General features: G+C 52.4%; 1 protein-coding gene across 4 annotated transcripts in view; it reads left to right on the plus strand.

The window, feature by feature from the left end:
• Nucleotides 1-15,182, plus strand: part of NLRC5 (NLR family CARD domain containing 5) — a 105,445-nt gene extending 90,263 nt beyond the window's left edge. For all 4 annotated transcript variants that reach the window (XM_060000217.1, XM_060000218.1, XM_060000216.1 and 1 more), the window contains 16 exons: nt 619-705; nt 1,211-1,282; nt 2,075-2,158; nt 2,483-2,566; nt 4,126-4,209; nt 4,860-4,943; nt 7,608-7,691; nt 9,318-9,401; nt 9,691-9,774; nt 9,909-9,986; nt 10,695-10,778; nt 10,868-10,939; nt 11,231-11,314; nt 12,506-12,589; nt 12,955-13,038; nt 14,005-15,182. In XM_060000217.1, coding sequence (XP_059856200.1) covers nt 619-705; nt 1,211-1,282; nt 2,075-2,158; nt 2,483-2,566; nt 4,126-4,209; nt 4,860-4,943; nt 7,608-7,691; nt 9,318-9,401; nt 9,691-9,774; nt 9,909-9,986; nt 10,695-10,778; nt 10,868-10,939; nt 11,231-11,314; nt 12,506-12,589; nt 12,955-13,038; nt 14,005-14,116 — 1,345 coding nt within the window. In that variant the 3' untranslated portion in view covers nt 14,117-15,182. The remainder of the gene's footprint in view (nt 1-618; nt 706-1,210; nt 1,283-2,074; nt 2,159-2,482; nt 2,567-4,125; nt 4,210-4,859; nt 4,944-7,607; nt 7,692-9,317; nt 9,402-9,690; nt 9,775-9,908; nt 9,987-10,694; nt 10,779-10,867; nt 10,940-11,230; nt 11,315-12,505; nt 12,590-12,954; nt 13,039-14,004) is intronic.
• Nucleotides 15,183-17,797: the final 2,615 nt, after the last annotated feature.

Here is a 17,797-nt window from a genome sequence, read left to right on the forward strand (position 1 = left end):
AGCTAAGATCCCACGTGCCTTGTGGCCAAAAAACCAGAATAGAACATAAACAGAAGCAATATTGTAACAAATTCAATAAAGACTTTTAAATAATGGTTCACATCCAAAAAAATCTTTAAATTAATGCATACACATTGTAGAAAGTTCAGAAAATACTGAAAACTAAAGAAGAAATAAAATAAAAACACTTCAAGAGAATTCTACAATTGAAACAATCACCATTAACATTTAATATATTTTTCTCACAGCTCTGTCTCCCTGTTCCTCACCATATGTGTTTTTCCCTTTCCATATATATTTTTCCTTTTTTAAATACAAAATTGGGATCATGTTTCATATACAGTTTTCTTTCCTTATCTTTGCAACGTGACGTTATGTAGACCTTTCCTTAAACCTAAAAATATTGTTTAAAAAAATAATATTTTCCCTTTGGATGGTTGTATAACTGTTAGAACAAGGATGATGTTAATTTTCTGTTTTATGCTTATGCCTAATTTTAAATTTTATTGTTTTTAAAATCAGCAAAACCCAGAAAGCCTCTAGGCAGCCCCCTTGGCACTTTCCTCCCCGCCCCCACTAACCCTAGGCGACCTTCGTCTGTGTCCACCTCTGTGACAGGGTGGAGGAGCCGTGGGTGGGCAAAGCCGGGGTGCTCACGCTGCTAGAAGTCTGTGCCCAAGCCTCAGGCAACATCACTGAAATAAGGTAAGTCCAGGGAGGAGTTCTTCATCTTTTCATGACCGTTGGGACCATCCGTCATCTAGACATTGGTCTCTTGTCCTGTGGGGTAATAGCTGCATCCCTAGTGAGTTCTCTGGGTCCCCAAGACGGCAGGAGCTCCTGGGGCATATGTGAGGGGCTACACATACTTGCTGGGACTTGTGCAGTAGGCAAGCCGCAGGACCAGAGAGAGAGAGGCAGCCCCAGGTTCAAGACAAAGAGCTGTTAGATCCCAGACAGACACTGCTGGAAGTCCATGCTGCTTGTCTGGAAGGGGCCTCTGGTGACAGTAACACACACCATGGCTCTGTGACCAGAGGTGCCAGGACCCCATGGACTAGCTAAGAGCAAAGGCGCTGGTGTCTCACTGACCTATGTCCAGATCCCCACTGGGTCTGGGAGCTCAGTCCGCTGAGCAGCCCCAGTCCCAGCACAGCCGATACGGGAAAGCTGCTGTGGGCCTCACGCTGGCTACCCCTTCCCTCCTCAGCATCTCCGAGACCCAGCTCTGTATCCAGCTGGAATTTCCCCATCAGGAGAACGCAGAAGCCATGACCCTCAGGTGAGACCCAGTACCTGGGGCCCCAAGAGAGAGGCTGGTGATGGAGGGAGGGGGAGAGGGGGGTACTGCTGCTTCTGACCAATAATTCTCATGCCCCTGCTCAGAGTCCTTTGATGCCCAAAGTCTCTACATGGCCTGTGAGATCTAGCCCAACCTACCTCTTCATGCTATCTATCCCTACCCCAAACCCCAGTCTAGGCTCCAGCTAAGCTTCCAGTACCTTAAACACCACCTTGCTCTCTTTGACCTCAGGGCCTTTGCACAGGCTGTTTCCTGCCCAGAATATTCTCTCCTCCCTCTCCTTCTTCATCCTTCTTCACCTGGCTAACTCGACCTCATCCTTCAGGTCTCAGTTTAAATGCCACCATCTCAGGGAGGCCCCTCCAACCCACCCAGACTTAGTCAAGTCCTCCCATCCTCCATTCTTACAGATGCCTGGGGTCACAGCTCCTCTAATCCATATAGCACGTTTCTGGAAATTAACATGTCACCTCTTTGGGGGAATGCAGCCCTGCAAGTATACATTGTGAGGACTAGACCATACCTGGATCTCAACCCCAACTCACTTCCTTGGCTGGGTCTCCTTGTGCAGTGAACAACCTGCACAGCCATACCAGCTGCCCCATCCTGACCTCTCCTTCACAGTACTTCCCATGATTGATTAGTAAATTGGTGGACTTTATTTGATTAGCATTTATTTACCACCGTAAGAAACGCTCCTTGCAGGTAGGGACTGAGTCCCTGGTACTGAGCCAGGTGTTTAGAAGCTGCTGCCTCCCTCTCCACCTCCAGGCTGGCTCACTGTGACCTTGGGACCCACCACAGCCTTCTTGCCAGGCAGCTGATGGAGACCTGCGCCCGGCTGCGGCAGCTCAGGTCAGCACCCTGAAACGCTGTCTGGGGCCCTGTGTTCTCTGATTGACCCCAGTGCCCGCTCCAGGCCATAGGTGAGAGGCTGGCCAGTGCAGGATGGAGATGAGCAGAGTGTGGGGCTGTGCTAGCATTCTTGCTTCCCTCTGCAGGAGAGAATCACACCTGGCCAGTGGGGGAGAGCCCCAGGGTGGCAGAGGGGAGCCCTGCCCCACTGGGAGCTCTTGGGTGGGCCTTTCCCCTCTCTTGGCCTCCCCATCTTTGTGTGATGTTTGATCCCTGAGGTGTGTCCAGCCTGAAATCCTCTGGAATATGCTTGGACCTTTTCAGCTTGTCCCAGGTGAACCTCTGTGAAGCCAGTGCTCTGCTGCTACAAAGCCTCCTGCTGTCCCTCTCTGAGCTGAAGCACTTCCGGTATGCAGACAAGACTTTCAGGGCCTCCCCCACCCTCCCCGCCCCCTGCAGCTCAGCCCCGCCCCCACACTTCCTGTTCTCCCCAACCCTGCGCTCAAAGGAGCTCTGTGTCCCCATCCCGTGGGCTGGGACCACGCATGACCCTGGAGATGATGCCAGGGTTCACGGTCATCTACATGGCCATGTGGCATGAAGGTGATTCCCTTTTGAATGCTCTTTCTTTTTCTTCTCTTTATTATTTGGAAATAATTGCAAACTAATAGAAAAGTTACGAGAAGACTGAGAAGCTCCATATGCCATTTTCCCGGATTAACCCTTTGTCAGTTTTTCACATTTGCTCTTTTCTCCCCTTCCTCCTTCCTCACCCCTCCCCTCTCTTCTCCACCCCCCCTTTCTTGTTCTGAACCATTTGAAAGTAAGTTGTATAATTATGCCCCTTCGCCCCTTAATATTTCAGTGAATTTCCTAAGAACAAGAACATTCTCTCCCCTAATCCAGTAAAAGTATGAAATTCAGGCAGTTTAACATTGATATCCTACTATTATCTAAGCTACAGTTTATATTCCAATTTTGCCAATTGTCCCAATAATGTTTATCGCATTTTTTTTTTCAGTCCTGGATTCCATCCAGGATCACACACTGGGTTCAGTTGTCATCTCTCTTTAGTCTCCTTCAGTTTGGAATGTGTCCTCAGCCCCTCTTTGTGTTTCACGCTGTCATGACATTTACATGGCAGGTATTTTGTAGAATGCCCTCTGCTTGGCTTTCTCTGCTGTTTCCTCATGCTTAGATTTAGGTTCTGCATTTGGGGCAGGAATATCACAGAGGTGCTGCTGTGTTCATCTCAGTGTGTCACATCGGGAGGCACACGATGCCTACTTGTCCCCTTACTGGGGATGTTAACTGTGATCTCCTGGTTAAGGTGGTGTCTGCCAGGTTTCTTCACTTGCAAAGCTACTGTTTTTCCCTTTGTAATTAACCAGTTATCTGGTAGGAAGATACCTTAAGATGATGTAAATATCCCGGTCTTCCTCAAACTTTCACCCATGAATTTTAGCATCCATTGATAATTCTTGCCTGAATCAAATATCAAGGATGATGGTTGCAAAGTGGAGCTTTTGTAACTCTCAGTTCTCTTTTAATTCAACCGATCACATCAGGGGGAAGGTCTCCTTTTGGTACTAATATATCTTTAACACCCTCTCCAATACTTGCTACATTTTCTGTTTAAATAAAGATGCAGAGCTCATGGTAAATGACAGTAACTAGCTAGACTTCACAGTGATGCCTGATTATGACAGACATTGTGAAGTTGCTACCTGAATGATTGTGGTTTAAACAAGTATTCAACTAGTCCATGTTCCTGCCTCCAAGCTATGTCTTGACTTAAAGATTCCCTGATGGGAGAGATTTATGAAGAGAAGGAAGGTCCCCTCCCACTGCCCCCCAGGAACCATTCCCCACCCCACCTCCTTGCCCTCTGCCATCAGCATCCAGAGCTCCCAAGACCCAGAGCTCCTACCTGACCTGCCTCCCTTTGGCCCTTTGACCCCCACCAGGCTGACCTCCAGCTGTGTGAGCTCCAGTGCGCTAGCCCACCTGACATCTGGTCTAAGCCGCTGTCACCACCTGGAGGAACTGGAGTGAGTTGTGGGGTGGAAGGGTCCGGGAGGGGATGGCCCAGCAAAGGCAAAGGGTGGGGAGGACAGTTGTGCCTTTGGTTAAAGTAGGTGGTGGGACTTCAGCCTATCGCTTTTCTCCCTGATGAAGCCCAGCAACTCTGGGTGTGGCTTGGGGAAGGCTGAGCACTGGGTTCTTGGTCCCAACTTTATCACTCACTCAGAGTGACCTTGGGCGAATAACTGTGCCTCTCTAGACTTGGACAGCCTCATCTGTAAAATGGGGCTCATCGTCCTTCTCTGCCTAGAGCGGCTCTGGGTGTTGGGTAGAGAGAGAGCTAAGGGACAGAAGGGATCATTGCGTGTGTGTGTGTGTGCGTGTGTGTGTGTGTCACTTGTCCCTGGCTTCCTCTGGTGCAGCCCTCATCCAGGGCATCCTTTCTCAGCTGGGTCAGCTGTGACTGCAGTGCCCACCTCCTCGGGGACCCCAGAGCCTGACCCTTGGGGCCAGGAATGTCCCTGTGCAGCCTGGATAGGAAGGGTGGTCTGGGATCTGTGGACCCAGAGCCAGCCTCCTGGGGGGACTGGGGTGGTAAGGGGAGCTGATTTGACAGCTCAGTTCCAGGGGCTGGGCAGGCTTGTCTAACCCTCACCTCATGCTTGGTCCCCTCCAGCTTGTCTAACAATCAACTTGGCGAGGAGGGTACCAAGGTGCTGACGGGGGCCCTTGAGGGCAAGCGCCGGCTGAAGAGGCTTGAGTAAGTGGTGGTGGTTAATGGCGGTGAGAGCGGGGGAGTTGGGGGCATGTCTAAGAACCTTTGCATCTCTAGTGAACACCACTGTCAATCTCCTGGATGGACTCAGGTGAGCTGAATGCCCTCCCTTTTCCTTCCTTACCTGGCTCTGGGTGTTATCAAAATGCTTGATCATAAGAAACAGAATACTCAGTCAAAGCAACCCAACCCAGAAATGTATTAACTCGTGTCACAGAAAATAATAAGGCAACTGATTTCAGGCTTGGCTGGATCCAGGTTCTCTATTTGTTCCCCCTCCTCCCTCCTTCCCTCCCTCTCTCTCCCTCCCTTCCCCTCCCTCTCTCCTCCCCACCCCCCATCTCTTTACTTCATCCTCAGGCAGGCTCTTCCTGCAGCTGCAGGTTCACTTTCTACCAGCACCTTTTTCCCTGTACCTACAACACAAGTCCCTAGAATAAGTCTCACTGGACTAGCCCAGGTCACATGCCCACCCCTAAACCAATCACTGTGGCTCTAAGCACACGATAATCTGATTGGCCAGATCTGGGTCACATGCCCATCCAATTATCTGGACTGAGTCAGGGGTGGTATTTCAGGGGACTATTAACACAAGACAGGGAGACAAACTCTGGGCAGAAAAAATACCCATGGATGACCACTGCCATGTGCCTACAATCATTTCCTTAGTAACTGGCAACTTTTACTCTCACCTATAATTTGGAGTCACCAAATTCTCAGAAACGGTGGAAACAGCCTCAGTCTAAAGGACGGGTCCCCATCCTGCACAGACGCGACAGTATCAAGACAGAACACTTGACAAGGCATCTTCTGCTTTTAATCTCTAAGTTTATCCGTTGACCCAAAATACACACGAATTATAAAAAGTTCCATCATCATAGAAATATGTAACAACGAACATGAAATCCCTGGCAATGACACCCCCTGGGAAAACTTCTGTAAATGAGCAGTTTGTGAGTTTTCCTCCAGATTTTTTGGACACATTTTTTTTTTTTTTTTTTTTTTTGCGGTACGCTGGCCTCTCACCATTGTGGCCTCTCCCGTTGCGGAGCACAGGCTCCGGACGCGCAGGCTCAGCGGCCATGGCTCACGGGCTCAGCCGCTCCGCGGCATGTGGGATCTTCCCGGACCAGGGCACGAACCCGCGTCCCCTGCATCGACGGGCGGACTCTCAACCACTGCGCCACCAGGGAAGCCCTGGACACATTTTTGAATACAGTTTAAAAGCAGCTCTCTGACTTTTTGCCCCTTAACAATGAATGAAATTCTACCACTTCGTCCCTCTTTGCATATCCTGGCAGGGGTCAGGGGGTGGTATTAGGGAGACCTTTGACCAGAGGGTCCACTGTCTTCCCACTGAGATGTTTCTTTGGCTTCCCCCCATGTGCCTGCACCTCTGCTCAGCCTCCCTTTCTTCTGGAAGCTTTTATTTGGGGTGGAGTTGGAGGCCCAATGAGGTCATCCATTGGCTCATTCATGCATTTAACATATATGTGTGTTCACCTGGGCACCCAGGCCAGAGCCAGGAGCTGGAAGTGCTTCAGAGAACAGGACATGCGGGATCTTAGTTCCCTGACCAGGGATCGAACCCATGCCCCCCGCATTGGGAGCACAGAGTCTTAACCACTGGACCGCCAGGGAAGTCCCAATGATTCCTTTCTGTCTGAAGGAAAGGGATGGATCTTCACTCCCCAGAGGCCTCTTCCAGTTTCAGATCTGTCGTTTCTGAGTGTCTCCTCTCCAACAAGCAGCTCCCCTCAGATCCAGCCAACTTTTCCCACCTGTCCCTCTGGGTGAAATGGTTAGGGGTGTAGGTGCTAGTTAACAGCCACACCACCTGGGTTCAACTCCTGGCACAGTAACCAACTGTCCCAGTTGAGCTGGGACAGAAAGTCCCGCATCCTGGAAATCTCCTCAGTTCCGGGCAAACCAGGACGGTTGTCACCTCTGGGTTGTACCTCAGTGTGTGAGCTTAGGCGAGGTACTCAACCTCTCTCTGTCTTCTTCCTCATCTTAACTCTGGGGATAACAGCTGGACCTACCCCCTCAGTGGCTGTGAGGATTAAATGAGATCACACACATGAAGCACTCAGAACAGAGCCTGGTACAGAATTCACACTCTACAAGTATTGGCTGCTGTTATTATTATTACTGTTATTATTATTATTCCTCTCTCCTGCCCAAGGTGGGGCCATAAGGAGCATGGTCCATGGGTAACACATGGTTGGGCCCAGGAATGGGAATCCTACAGCCTTGGGTTCTGTTCCTGATGCTGCCACTTTCTGTGTGTGACTGCTGGGCCTCAGTGTGCCTCATCTGTAAAATGGGGATAACTATAACATATCATCTCTAAATGGCCCTTAGCATGTGCTTAGTATGTGGTCACTATGATGACTGATCAGTAGTCTGGGTCTAGTGTGATTCAGAATACAGAACTGCTGCCTGGATGGCTGTAATCATTCTTACAGAGAAAACAGCATTTGGATTTCCCAGTGCAGTTTTGTTTGTACCGTTTTGGGGTTTTTTTTTTACACTGTGTGGATGTAAGTGGCTGTCTTGGAGATCACTGGGCATTGCTGAGCGCTCAAGGTCTGCGTCAGGGACCCAAGCCCAGTATGCCAAGTCCTCCTGTGGCCTCCTCTCCTCCAGCCTCAGCCACCTCCCGCTGGGCGCCTCTACCCTGGCTGCACTCACTCAAGGACTAAGCCACATGACCCTCCTGCAGAGCCTCCGGTGAGTAACCAAGTGACCCCATAGGAGTACTTCCAAGTTCTGCTGGGACCACCCATCTAGGGAAACACTGGGGCACCTCCCTGAGAACCCTCTGTGGCTCCTGTCCTCGGCACCTTCCTATAACCCTCCCAGGTCGGTGTCACAGCTCTTGCCTTTTACTGCCACCAGCTTCCTCTGCGCTACACAAGTGACCTGAAGGAGCTGAGCCCAAGTCCTAGGACAACCCTTCATGTGCACAAATTCATCCTCTGTTCTTGTTCATGTTTCTGATTCACGGTTGTGGGTTGCCTAGATTCTGCATTTCAAGCTCCCAGGTGATGCCAGTTCTGGGGGCCACAGACCACACTTTGAGTAGCGATGGTCCAGCCTCAGAGCTGATGACCTTGATATTCTGCCCTTGTGCCCCTGGCCACTTTGAGAAACAAATAGCACACGTTCTTTTCATGTGATTTTTCAAAATATGAAATATTGTGACTCTAAACAAACGTAAGCAATGACACAAAGCATTGTTTTGTTTTTATCCAAGTCCCCGTCCCCCACTCTGGCAGGGTAGAGCATGTAGGAGATGAGCTCAGAGAGTTTGGGGGACCAGCTCATTTCACCCCAAATTAATTTACCGAAAGGCAGTTCCCTAAAAATTAATTTGCAAAACGTAAGGCAACAAAACAAACAACCCTCAGACTAATACCTCTGCATCAGCTGTTCTGTTTCGTTTGTCTCTTCCCCCCATTCACAGAGGCAGGGTGTGGTCAAGTGCAGAAAAGACCATAAATAGACTGGGTTTAAGGAAAAGCCCACTATTTTTATAGATTAGAACAGGATGAGTTGTGAGAGACACATGAAACTGACATTCAGCCGGGCTGGCCTGAAGATCCCTGACATAGGGGCAGAGGCAAAGCCTGGCCGAACCAAAAAAATGTGGCCACTGCTCCAGGCCAATGGCTCTGGCCTTTCATTTCCACCTTGCCTGTGAGGCCCTGGGGGTCTTTGGCCCATCACCTCCTCCCTGGGCCTCCGAATTCTCCTCTGGGTGTTAGGTGCAGTCTGCCCACCTTGCCCATCCCCCTCCCTCGGACGTTTTGTGACTGACATATGAGTTCCTGGAAGCGTAAAGGCTTTGCAAACTGTGGAGTTCTTAGCACTGCACTTGCAAATGCCTTTACTCCTGACTAAGGCTTCTTGGCCCTGCTTCTCCAGTCTGAGAGCTGCCACCAGCTTAGAGGAGCTAGGGTGAGTTGCCTGTCCCTCCCCCAGACCCAAGACAGCTTTGGCAGGGGAAGGTGACAGAAGCAAGGGGCTCCTGGAGGACACTCCTCACTTCCTAGTGTCGTCACCTTCACCCACTTATATACTGCATCACCCCAGACCCAGAACCTCGGGAAACCCAAAGACAGGATATGAGAGTGTTGATTGCAGCAAGAAGGATTCAGGTCAGACACCAGGGAGAACATCCTAAACAGAAGACAAGAGTTTGGAGTCCTCACCCAACATAGGGCGAGAGGACTTTATCACTGTGGCTGAGGCCTTTCTCTAGACGTTGGCCTCCTCTTCTGGGATGAGGACACAGACAGGATGAGATGGGTGGCAGGCTGATGGTTGCAATTCCCCTGCTGTTCTCTCCCCAAGCTTGAGCCACAACCAGATTGGAGACACCGGTGCCCAGAACTTAGCTGCTGTCTTGCCGGGACTGCCTGAGCTCAGGAAGATAGAGTGAGTGGCCAGCCCTCCTGACGGGTCCTCAGCAGCTACACCACGGTCCAGGGAGACTCTAGCTCCCCCCGCCCGCAACCTCAGTGTCCAGGCCCTGGGGCTGGTTACCTCCTGGAACTGTTGATCTGGGGACCTTGAGCCAGCCCAGCCCCTGCTCTTCCCTGGGCCTCTCCGTCCCATCAGGCTGGGACAGCGTGTGGCGAGAGTGCTGTCTCTTAGGGCCCTAGCAGATGTGGTGGCGTTGGTGGGGGACGGGGGAGTCAAGGGTCTGACGTCTGCCCCTCCTCAGCCTCTCAGCAAATGGCATCGGCCCGGCAGGGGGAGCACGGTTGGCGGAGTGTCTCCCGCTTTGCAGGCACCTAGAGGAGCTGATGTGAGTGTCTGCCCGGGTGGGCTGCCCTCTGTGTCCCCGCAGGCCACCTGGCCCTTGGGTCCCCCAGTGGGCACAGGGCAGGGGTATGGAGCAGGCCAACCTGGTGCTCAATTTCATCCCCTCTCCTCTTCCAGGCTCGGCTACAACGCCCTGGGAGACCCCACAGCCCTGGGGCTGGCCAGGAGGCTGCCCCGGCACCTGAGGGTCCTGCAGTGAGTGGCCCCCTGCCCGCGGTGTGTGCAGGGTTAGCGGGAGGGGTTCCCCAAGGAGCACTAGGGGACCGAGGCTCCCATCGGCTGAGCTGCCCTGCCTTAGGGGAAACCGTGGCGTGTGCTGGGGCTGGCTGCCCCTCCCCCACCAGCTTCTCCCCTGCCTCTGGAGCCTGGGGCACGGAGATCAGGAGACCCAGCCTCGTCCTGGCTCTGCCACCAGCCCCCTGTGGGCCCTTGGCCAAGCCCCTGCCCCTTCTGAGTCTCAGTTTCCTCATAGCTCAGCGTACCCTGTGAGCCAGTCTCCGAGGGGGAGTGAGGAAGTGTCAGCAAAGGGCTATGCAGGAGAAAAGCGACCTGCCACTTTACAGTTTATGTCCATGGTCTCATCTGAGCCCTGTGAGGCCGGGATTTCTACTTGCTCCATTTTCCAGGCAAGGGAACTAAAGCCCGGAGAGGTGTGGAAAGCTTACCCTATGAATACATCAAGGAGCCAGGCCTCGAACTTGGGATCTCAGACCCCAAAGCCAGGGCCCTTGATACCCACCCAGGTCCTATGTTGGGGGGGAGAGGGGTTAGGGTGGCAGTTACCCAGAGACTGTCAAAGGTCTGGCAGTGCAGCCTGAGACAAGGCTCAGGGTGGGGGGATCTAGCCCCCCCAGTTCCCATACCTGGTCCCCCAGGCTCCCCTCACCCCTTCCCTTTCCTCAGCCTGACATCCAGCCATCTTGGCCCAGAGGGAGCACTGAGCCTGGGCCAGGCCCTGGATGGATGCCCACACATGGAAGAGATCAGGTGAGTAGAGGCCGCGGAGCCTGGGCAGGGGGCCAGGCCCGGGGGGTGGTCTGGGGCTTCCTCTCACAGGTGTCTCCCCTGCCCTGCAGCTTGGCAGAGAACAACCTGGCCGGAGGGGTCCCACATTTCCGTCTGGGGCTCCCACTGCTCCGGCAGATCGAGTAAGTAGCCTCCTCTGACTACCCGGGGAGCTGGGGTGCTGTAGGGGGCAGTCCTTCCCTGGCTGAGCCTGATACCTGGGAAGGCTTTTGAAGTGACAGAGGCCTCAGGTATGGGGGGAGCCTGGAACTAAAAAAAGAGGGGGCACTTTCCTAAGACTCCCAGCCTGCCCCAGATGCTGGCCACTCCGCTTCCTCCTGCTGTGATTGCCGGGTGTGGAGACGGCCACTAGGCTGAGGGTGCCCCTGACTCAGATACCTCCCTCCCATCCCCTTCTCCGTCTCCATCTCCAGCCTGGTGTCGTGTGAGATTGACAACCAGACTGCCAAGCCCCTCACTGCCAGCTTCGTCCTCTGCCCGGCCCTGGAAGAAATCATGTGAGTGCCTGGGAGAGCCCTGAGCTGGGCAAAGTGGGCACCTGGGGGCCTGGTTCCTTCCTCCCTGGAGGTCTTCCCATCTTGTACAGGGAAGGTCATTCTTTCTCAAAGCTCCTCTCGAGGAAGTTTTAACACTTGAGCTGCGAGTGTTGTTTGTCTAAGCCATTCACCCTTTCCTGCCCATTTCCCCATCTGTGGAGGGTGAGAGGGGCAGTGGACCAGATGGAGATGGTTAGGACCATTTCCCGATTGTCCCTTTGGGAAGCGTCTGGATAGACTACCTCACTGGGTTTATGGAGCCTTGATTTACGAACCAGCTGTTGGTAGTGAGGAGTGGCTGAAAGCAGCAGGCCCCCCGACCTGCCCACTGGCCAGGCCCACCTCCCTCTTGGCCATCAGAGGTGCTCAGACCTTGGGGCCTGGCAGTACTGCCTCAGGGATAAACTAGATTGCCAGGACTAGCCTGGGACCCTGAGCATGATGGAAGAAAATGGGATTTCCTTAAGTCCAGGACACAAGGGATTACAAGATTTTAGGTTTGCATCCTGAAGATTTTAATTCTTCTCATTACTTTACACCAAAGAGAAAGTCTCAGATCAGGGCTAACTCACCAAACACTGGTGATTATCCCTTTTTAGCCAGCAGGGGGCAGACCACAGGGTTAGCGCCTTAGGAAGGACGCAGGTTCCAGCCAGAAGTTAATACCGTTGTTTGCACTGTATTTATCCTTGTAACTACCTTCTACTTAGGGTCCTTAACACAAGTCTTTCATTGATAGCAGTGATAAATGTTTCCTAAGGTCAGTTTCTTAAAGTGAAAAAAAAAGAGGGGACAGAGGACTGATTTAAAGAAAAATATGAAACAAATAATACAGGCGGTACATGGATGTAGCAAAGTCAGGATGGAGGCGTACGCACGGTGGAAGTTTGGATCATGATGTTTCCACAGACCTCGTGTTCTGAACTCTCAGGACAGCCAGCTCCTAAGCTGTCTGGGTTCTGAGGGATGACCGGCTCGGGAATGGGGTGGGGAGGTAGGAAGGAGCCTCCCGTGCCTTGTAAAGCCTTCAGGGAGGGCCCGCAGGACCCCGTGGCGCTCCCCCATCCCCGTGGCCCCCAGCCCTCCCCACCTGCCCCCTGTCTCTACCCTCACTGCTCTCCTGCCACTGACATTGGCACCCCTACCCTGCAGGCTGTCCTGGAATCTGCTCGGGGATGAGGCAGCTGCTGAACTGGCCCGGGTCCTGCCGCAGATGGGCCGGCTGAAGAGAATGGAGTATGAGGGGCACATCCGGGGAAGCCAGAAGGGGGTGGGGAGGACCAGAGGGGGACCCGTGTCCTGGGGAAAGCCAAGAGTCCACTGGGTCAGGCCCCTAACTCCCAGGAAGCCCTCCTGGATTTGCTCACTCCGGTGCACTCCAAGCCCCTGTCAAGCTTAGCTCTCCCTGGGTCCCAGCCTTCCGCCTTCCCGCTGCACTGCTGAATGTTGAGTTCTCTAAGCACATGTGTGGGGAGCCTCTGTTCCCCCCGCCCAACTTGGCACAGGGAAGGGACACAGGGAATCACCCCTCCGGCCGCCTCCTCCCCATCTCACCATCTCACGTCAGTCTCTTTCCCCTTCCTCCGCCATCCGTCGGGAAGCCTGGAGAAGAATCGGATCACAGCTTATGGAGCCTGGCTTCTGGCTGAAGGGCTGGCGCAGGGGTCTGGCATCCAAGTCATTCGGTAACAGGACTTGCAGGGGCAGGGATGGTTGGGGCTGGGGTGAGCACACCAACCTCTACAATGTAAAGGCACCTCCTATAGGAGAAGGCAGGACCTGGGTCGGGAATTATCCAAAGAGACTTGGACCGCACCCTCAGGGATTTGGCAGCAAGCCGGCCTGGATCAAATCCCAGCGCTGCCAGTTGCCGATTGCGTGACTTTGCATCAGTAACTCAAGCTCTCTGAACCTCAGTTTCCTCCTTTGTAAAATGGAGGTAGTGATAGTATCTACCTCAGAGAGGTGCTCTGCAGAGTAAATGATTATATAAAGCACTGAGCGCAATGCCGGGCACATAGTAAGCACTTAAAATGGTAGCTGTCATCAGGACCACCACATCCAGTTGTATAGGTGGTGCACTGAACATCAGGGTATTGCATCTAAGGGACACCACTCACATAGTAGACGTGTTAGGTTTCTAGTAGTAGTGAAGCGCCTCGCTCTATAAAACAATATATTATGACAATTTCAGACGATGGAAGTAAAGTGTCCTAAAGAAGGGGAGCTTTTTCCTTATTTGTCCAATGTGTCATATGAGCATGGCCTGGGGAAGAAGCTAGCTCCCGGGGAAGAAGATTGAGTGGAGGGGACTTCCCTGGCGATCCAGTGGTTAAGACTCCACGCTTCCTCTGCAGGGGGCATGGGTTCAATCCCCAATCAGGGAACTAAGATCCCGTATGCCGTGCGTTGTAGCCAAAAAAAAAAAAAAAAGATTGAGTGGAAGAAGTCCGGGTGGGCATGGGGGATACCATCTCCCTAAGGTAGCCATGTTGGCCTAATACCTGCTGCTGCCTACCAGGTAACTCTGGAAACAGCTCTTAGCCTTTGGGGCCTTGGTTTCCCCATCTGTAGGTCGGGCAGAGGGCAGAGACAAGACAATAAGTGAGCAGCTCCCAGTGCTGAGAAGAGTCTGTCTCTGTGCCCCACAGCCTCTGGAATAACCCCATCCCCCCGGACATGGCCCAGCGTCTGCAGAGCCAGGAGCCCAGGCTGGACTTCGCTTTCTTCGACAACCAGCCACAGGTCCCTCACGGCACTTGATGGCCCCTTGAGACTTTTCAAATGCAGCCGAGTGATGCCAACTTCCACCCACCGGGATAGAGGACTCAGGAAAAGAGCCTCAGTTGGCCGTCCCTGTACCCTGCCCCACGAGGGGGAGACAGGTTTTTCCTGCAACAGTCTTCGGGGAGGACTTTTTTGGCAACAAAGGACCTAGTATAGCCAATAGCCTACCCTACATCCCAAGGGACATGCATGACCAGCCAGAAACATGTAACACAATGAGCATGTCATGGTGTGATGCGTGACACAGAAGGTCACACGTGACAGCATTCCATGTGACATTGCATGAAACCTGCAGTGTGGCCTGTGGGTTAATGTCATGGGTCTTAGCACTACATGTAATATATAAGACATGACAAATGTCCACGCCATGTGGCTGGCCAGATGCCCTCAGGCAGGGCCAAGATCTAATTTATTACTTTTTTAAACCAAGTGTGTATTTATAAATTGCATTTCCAGAGCAGCTAAGCCAGAAAATGTCTTCCGCCCAGAATGGGATGGGGAGAGCATCCAATCACTGACCGGCCCAGTGGCCCGAGGGCCAAGGCCGTGGGCCAAGCCAGGGATTTAGCCATGAGGCTTCCAGATGAGTATCCTCCTGCCTCAAGCCTCAGTTTTCCCATCTGTGAATTGGATCACCCACTCTCCCTTAGTTTCCAGGGACTTTAGGCCCAGGTCCAGGTAGAGCCAGCCTGACCTTGGACAGGCCCAGTCCGTGCTGTGTAAGGGACGAAGCTATGCCCTAAGGGTGCAAGGGGTGGGGACTGCCAAAATATTCAGGTAAGGCCACTGGATCAAGCCACTACCTCAGCAGAATCTGAGTGAGCTCCCAGGGGCTGCATGTGTTACACAGTGTTCTCATTACTTCCAAGAGGGCCAAAGGGTGGCCCTGCTACACTGTAAGCCAGGTTTGGCCAATAAATGTGGGTGATCTTCCAGCCTCTAGCCTGAGTCTGATGTGTCCCACCACCTCACCAAAGTCAGAAGTGGTTCACCCCCTGCCCTGGGGACTGGAGAGCAGGGCAGACTACAGAGAGAAATGCTGAGAGGAACACTGGCCTGGGAGTCAGGAGGCATGGGGTCGAGTCCAGACTCTGTCTCTATATGTGGTCATGTGATCGTAGGCAAGTGACGACCTCTCTCCAGAGCTCACCTGCACCATGAGGGTATTGTAGAAACTCATGGTGTTAGAAACAGTCTTTGTTTGGCTTGCATTATATTTACACTCTTTTCTGATTTAACTGTCAGTATTTTAAATTGGGAACTTTGACCCAAAATTCAGATTTTCAGCTTCTCGTAGGTGCTGGTCCAGCATTCCCACTCAAGAGTAATCTGCTGGGGACGTATGACTGTGTCCTTTAGATGTGGCGCACATCCGTCAGTTTGCCGCAGTCCCCACCACTCCCCAGTGTATCCCCTCTCACTATTGCTGCTTGCCTGGTCCTTGTGAGAGCCTGGGAACTCCTGGCTAAAGGATTTCCACAGGCAGGTGGTACATCAAGAACATGGCTTTGCAAGTCAGACGGGCACAGAATGGAATGTGACTTGGCCCCTTGCTGCCTGTCCTCAAGGCCAGGAACTGTTTCTGTACATGTTAGTAACACCCCTGGCCCCCAGGACTTTCAGAGGGGTCAGGGAAGCAAAGTGTACAAAGTCCCTAGTATGAAGAAGTAGGTACTGGTTACATGCTCGTTCTCTTCCCTTTTAGGGCTGAATGTCGTATGAAGTGAAGAGGTGTTTGAAATGGCAGGAGAACAGCACTGCCTCTCCATCACCTACCTGTGGGTTCAGCAAGTCCATATCTGGGGAGCCTTCCTCCAGAGCTGCACTCCACTGTAAAAAGTGGAGCAGGGAGGGTGCAGTTACTACTGAGCACCACTGGAGGGCAGGCTGGCCCACTGGCGAGTCCTGAGATAACTTCACCACTGTACCCAGAATGAAGTTAGGAAGTGATGCTAGAGGCTGTTCCCACCTGGCTTGGGAACCTGGGATGTCCCAGCCGGCTTGTGGCTCACCTGGATGGCTTGGCCTTGACCTTTGCCACCCTCCATTTTGTCCTCGATCCCGCACCAAGCATGAGGAGAAAGTCCTCCAGCCAAGTGCCAAATACCCACACCCCACACAGGGACACTCTTTATCGGGCCAGGATCAGGGCACACCTGGCATCAAGTGGGGCCATCAGCCTGGTCCTGGGGGAGGGGATGGGCAGGTAAAGGATCCAAGAAGTTTACCTGGAAACCTTGAGTCCCAATTCAGTCTTTCCCGTCTGGGAAAGGATGCCAAGGCCATCAGGGTGCACCTTCACGCCAAGGAGGGTTGTACTGCTTCCTCCCCTTGCCTAAGACTGGAGTATGAATTCCACAAAGCCTGAGGAGCCTTTGACCGGGAAGGTCACAGATGAGGAAGGAACAGAGCACCGACCAGAAGCTCCAGCCCAGGTGAACCGCACGCCACGCAGAGCCCGGAGCTCAGAGACACTTCATTTGCTGCTTATTTGTTTTCCTTTTCCCTTCTTCTTTCCCCTTTAGCTCTGCCCAAGTTCTAAACTCCAAGAAACTTGCAGCAGCTGTCCTGAAATACACCACAGTACTGTCAGCACCGCAGAGCCGCCTGGGTCCAAGTCAGGTGCGGTCACCATGCTCATTTCATTAAGAAACTTCCTCTCCTGCCACCTACTTGTTTGGAGGCCTGGACTATTTTTCTACCCCATGCTGATGAGGTCTCCCTGCCCCTTTCCTCCCCAGAGTAAGCTCAGTTTAAACAGATCTATGAAAACAGATAAAATTCGAAGAAAAGTAAGGCTCTGGGCCAGTAAGCAGTGTAATCAAAATGGCGCTCCCTGTTTCTACACGTGAGTCTTCCCGCTAAGAAGGTAATCGGGCTGGTAAGTTCCCATGTCTAACTGCCAGGCTGGGATCAGCTCATTTTGCTGCTTTGTCACTTGGCCTCCAACCTATGGTTTTACAGATTGAATATCCACCTTTCTGATGGGAGTCACAGAATCTTCCTTCCCACCCGCTCCGGTCTCAAATCCTCCCAAATTGCCCCCTGTGTCCTTCCCCTAAACATACACGTGTCTGAAATCCACTGTCCAGGCCAGTACCTCTCGAACTGAAAAATCATAGTTACAGACACTGCAACGTGCATTGAATCATCTGTGGATCTCGTTAATTTGCAAATTCTGATTCAGCGGGTCTGGGACAGAGCCTGGGATTCTGCATTTCTAAGAAGCCCCCAAGTAATGCTGCTGGCCCACACTTAGTGAAAGTGCAGACCGGTGAGTAGATCTCAATCCTGACTGCACATTAGAATCACCTGGGGAGCTTTTAAAGCTGCCTTTCTAAGACTAGAGTGGTATTTAGAAAGCTCTGCAGGTGGTTCTGACGTGCAGCCAGCATTGGAGACCCACTAGTCTGGAGTATGCTGCCCCTCAGAGAGGCGAGGTAACCCTTTGCACCTACCTTATTTTTTGTCCTGGTAGATCCTGGTGACCCTCCTTTCTCAGATGAGGACACCGAGACCCAGAGATTTTTCCTAACTTGCCCAAAGGTAAGCTAGTAAGTATAGTAAGTGAAAACTAGTAAGAGGTAGCACCAGGAATTGAACCTGGGTCTTCACAACCTTTTTTTAAAAACTTTTTTTCTTTCCAGTTTTATTGAG

Source organism: Delphinus delphis, chromosome 20 (genome assembly GCF_949987515.2).
Source record: "Delphinus delphis chromosome 20, mDelDel1.2, whole genome shotgun sequence".
NCBI classification, from domain to species: domain Eukaryota; kingdom Metazoa; phylum Chordata; class Mammalia; order Artiodactyla; family Delphinidae; genus Delphinus; species Delphinus delphis.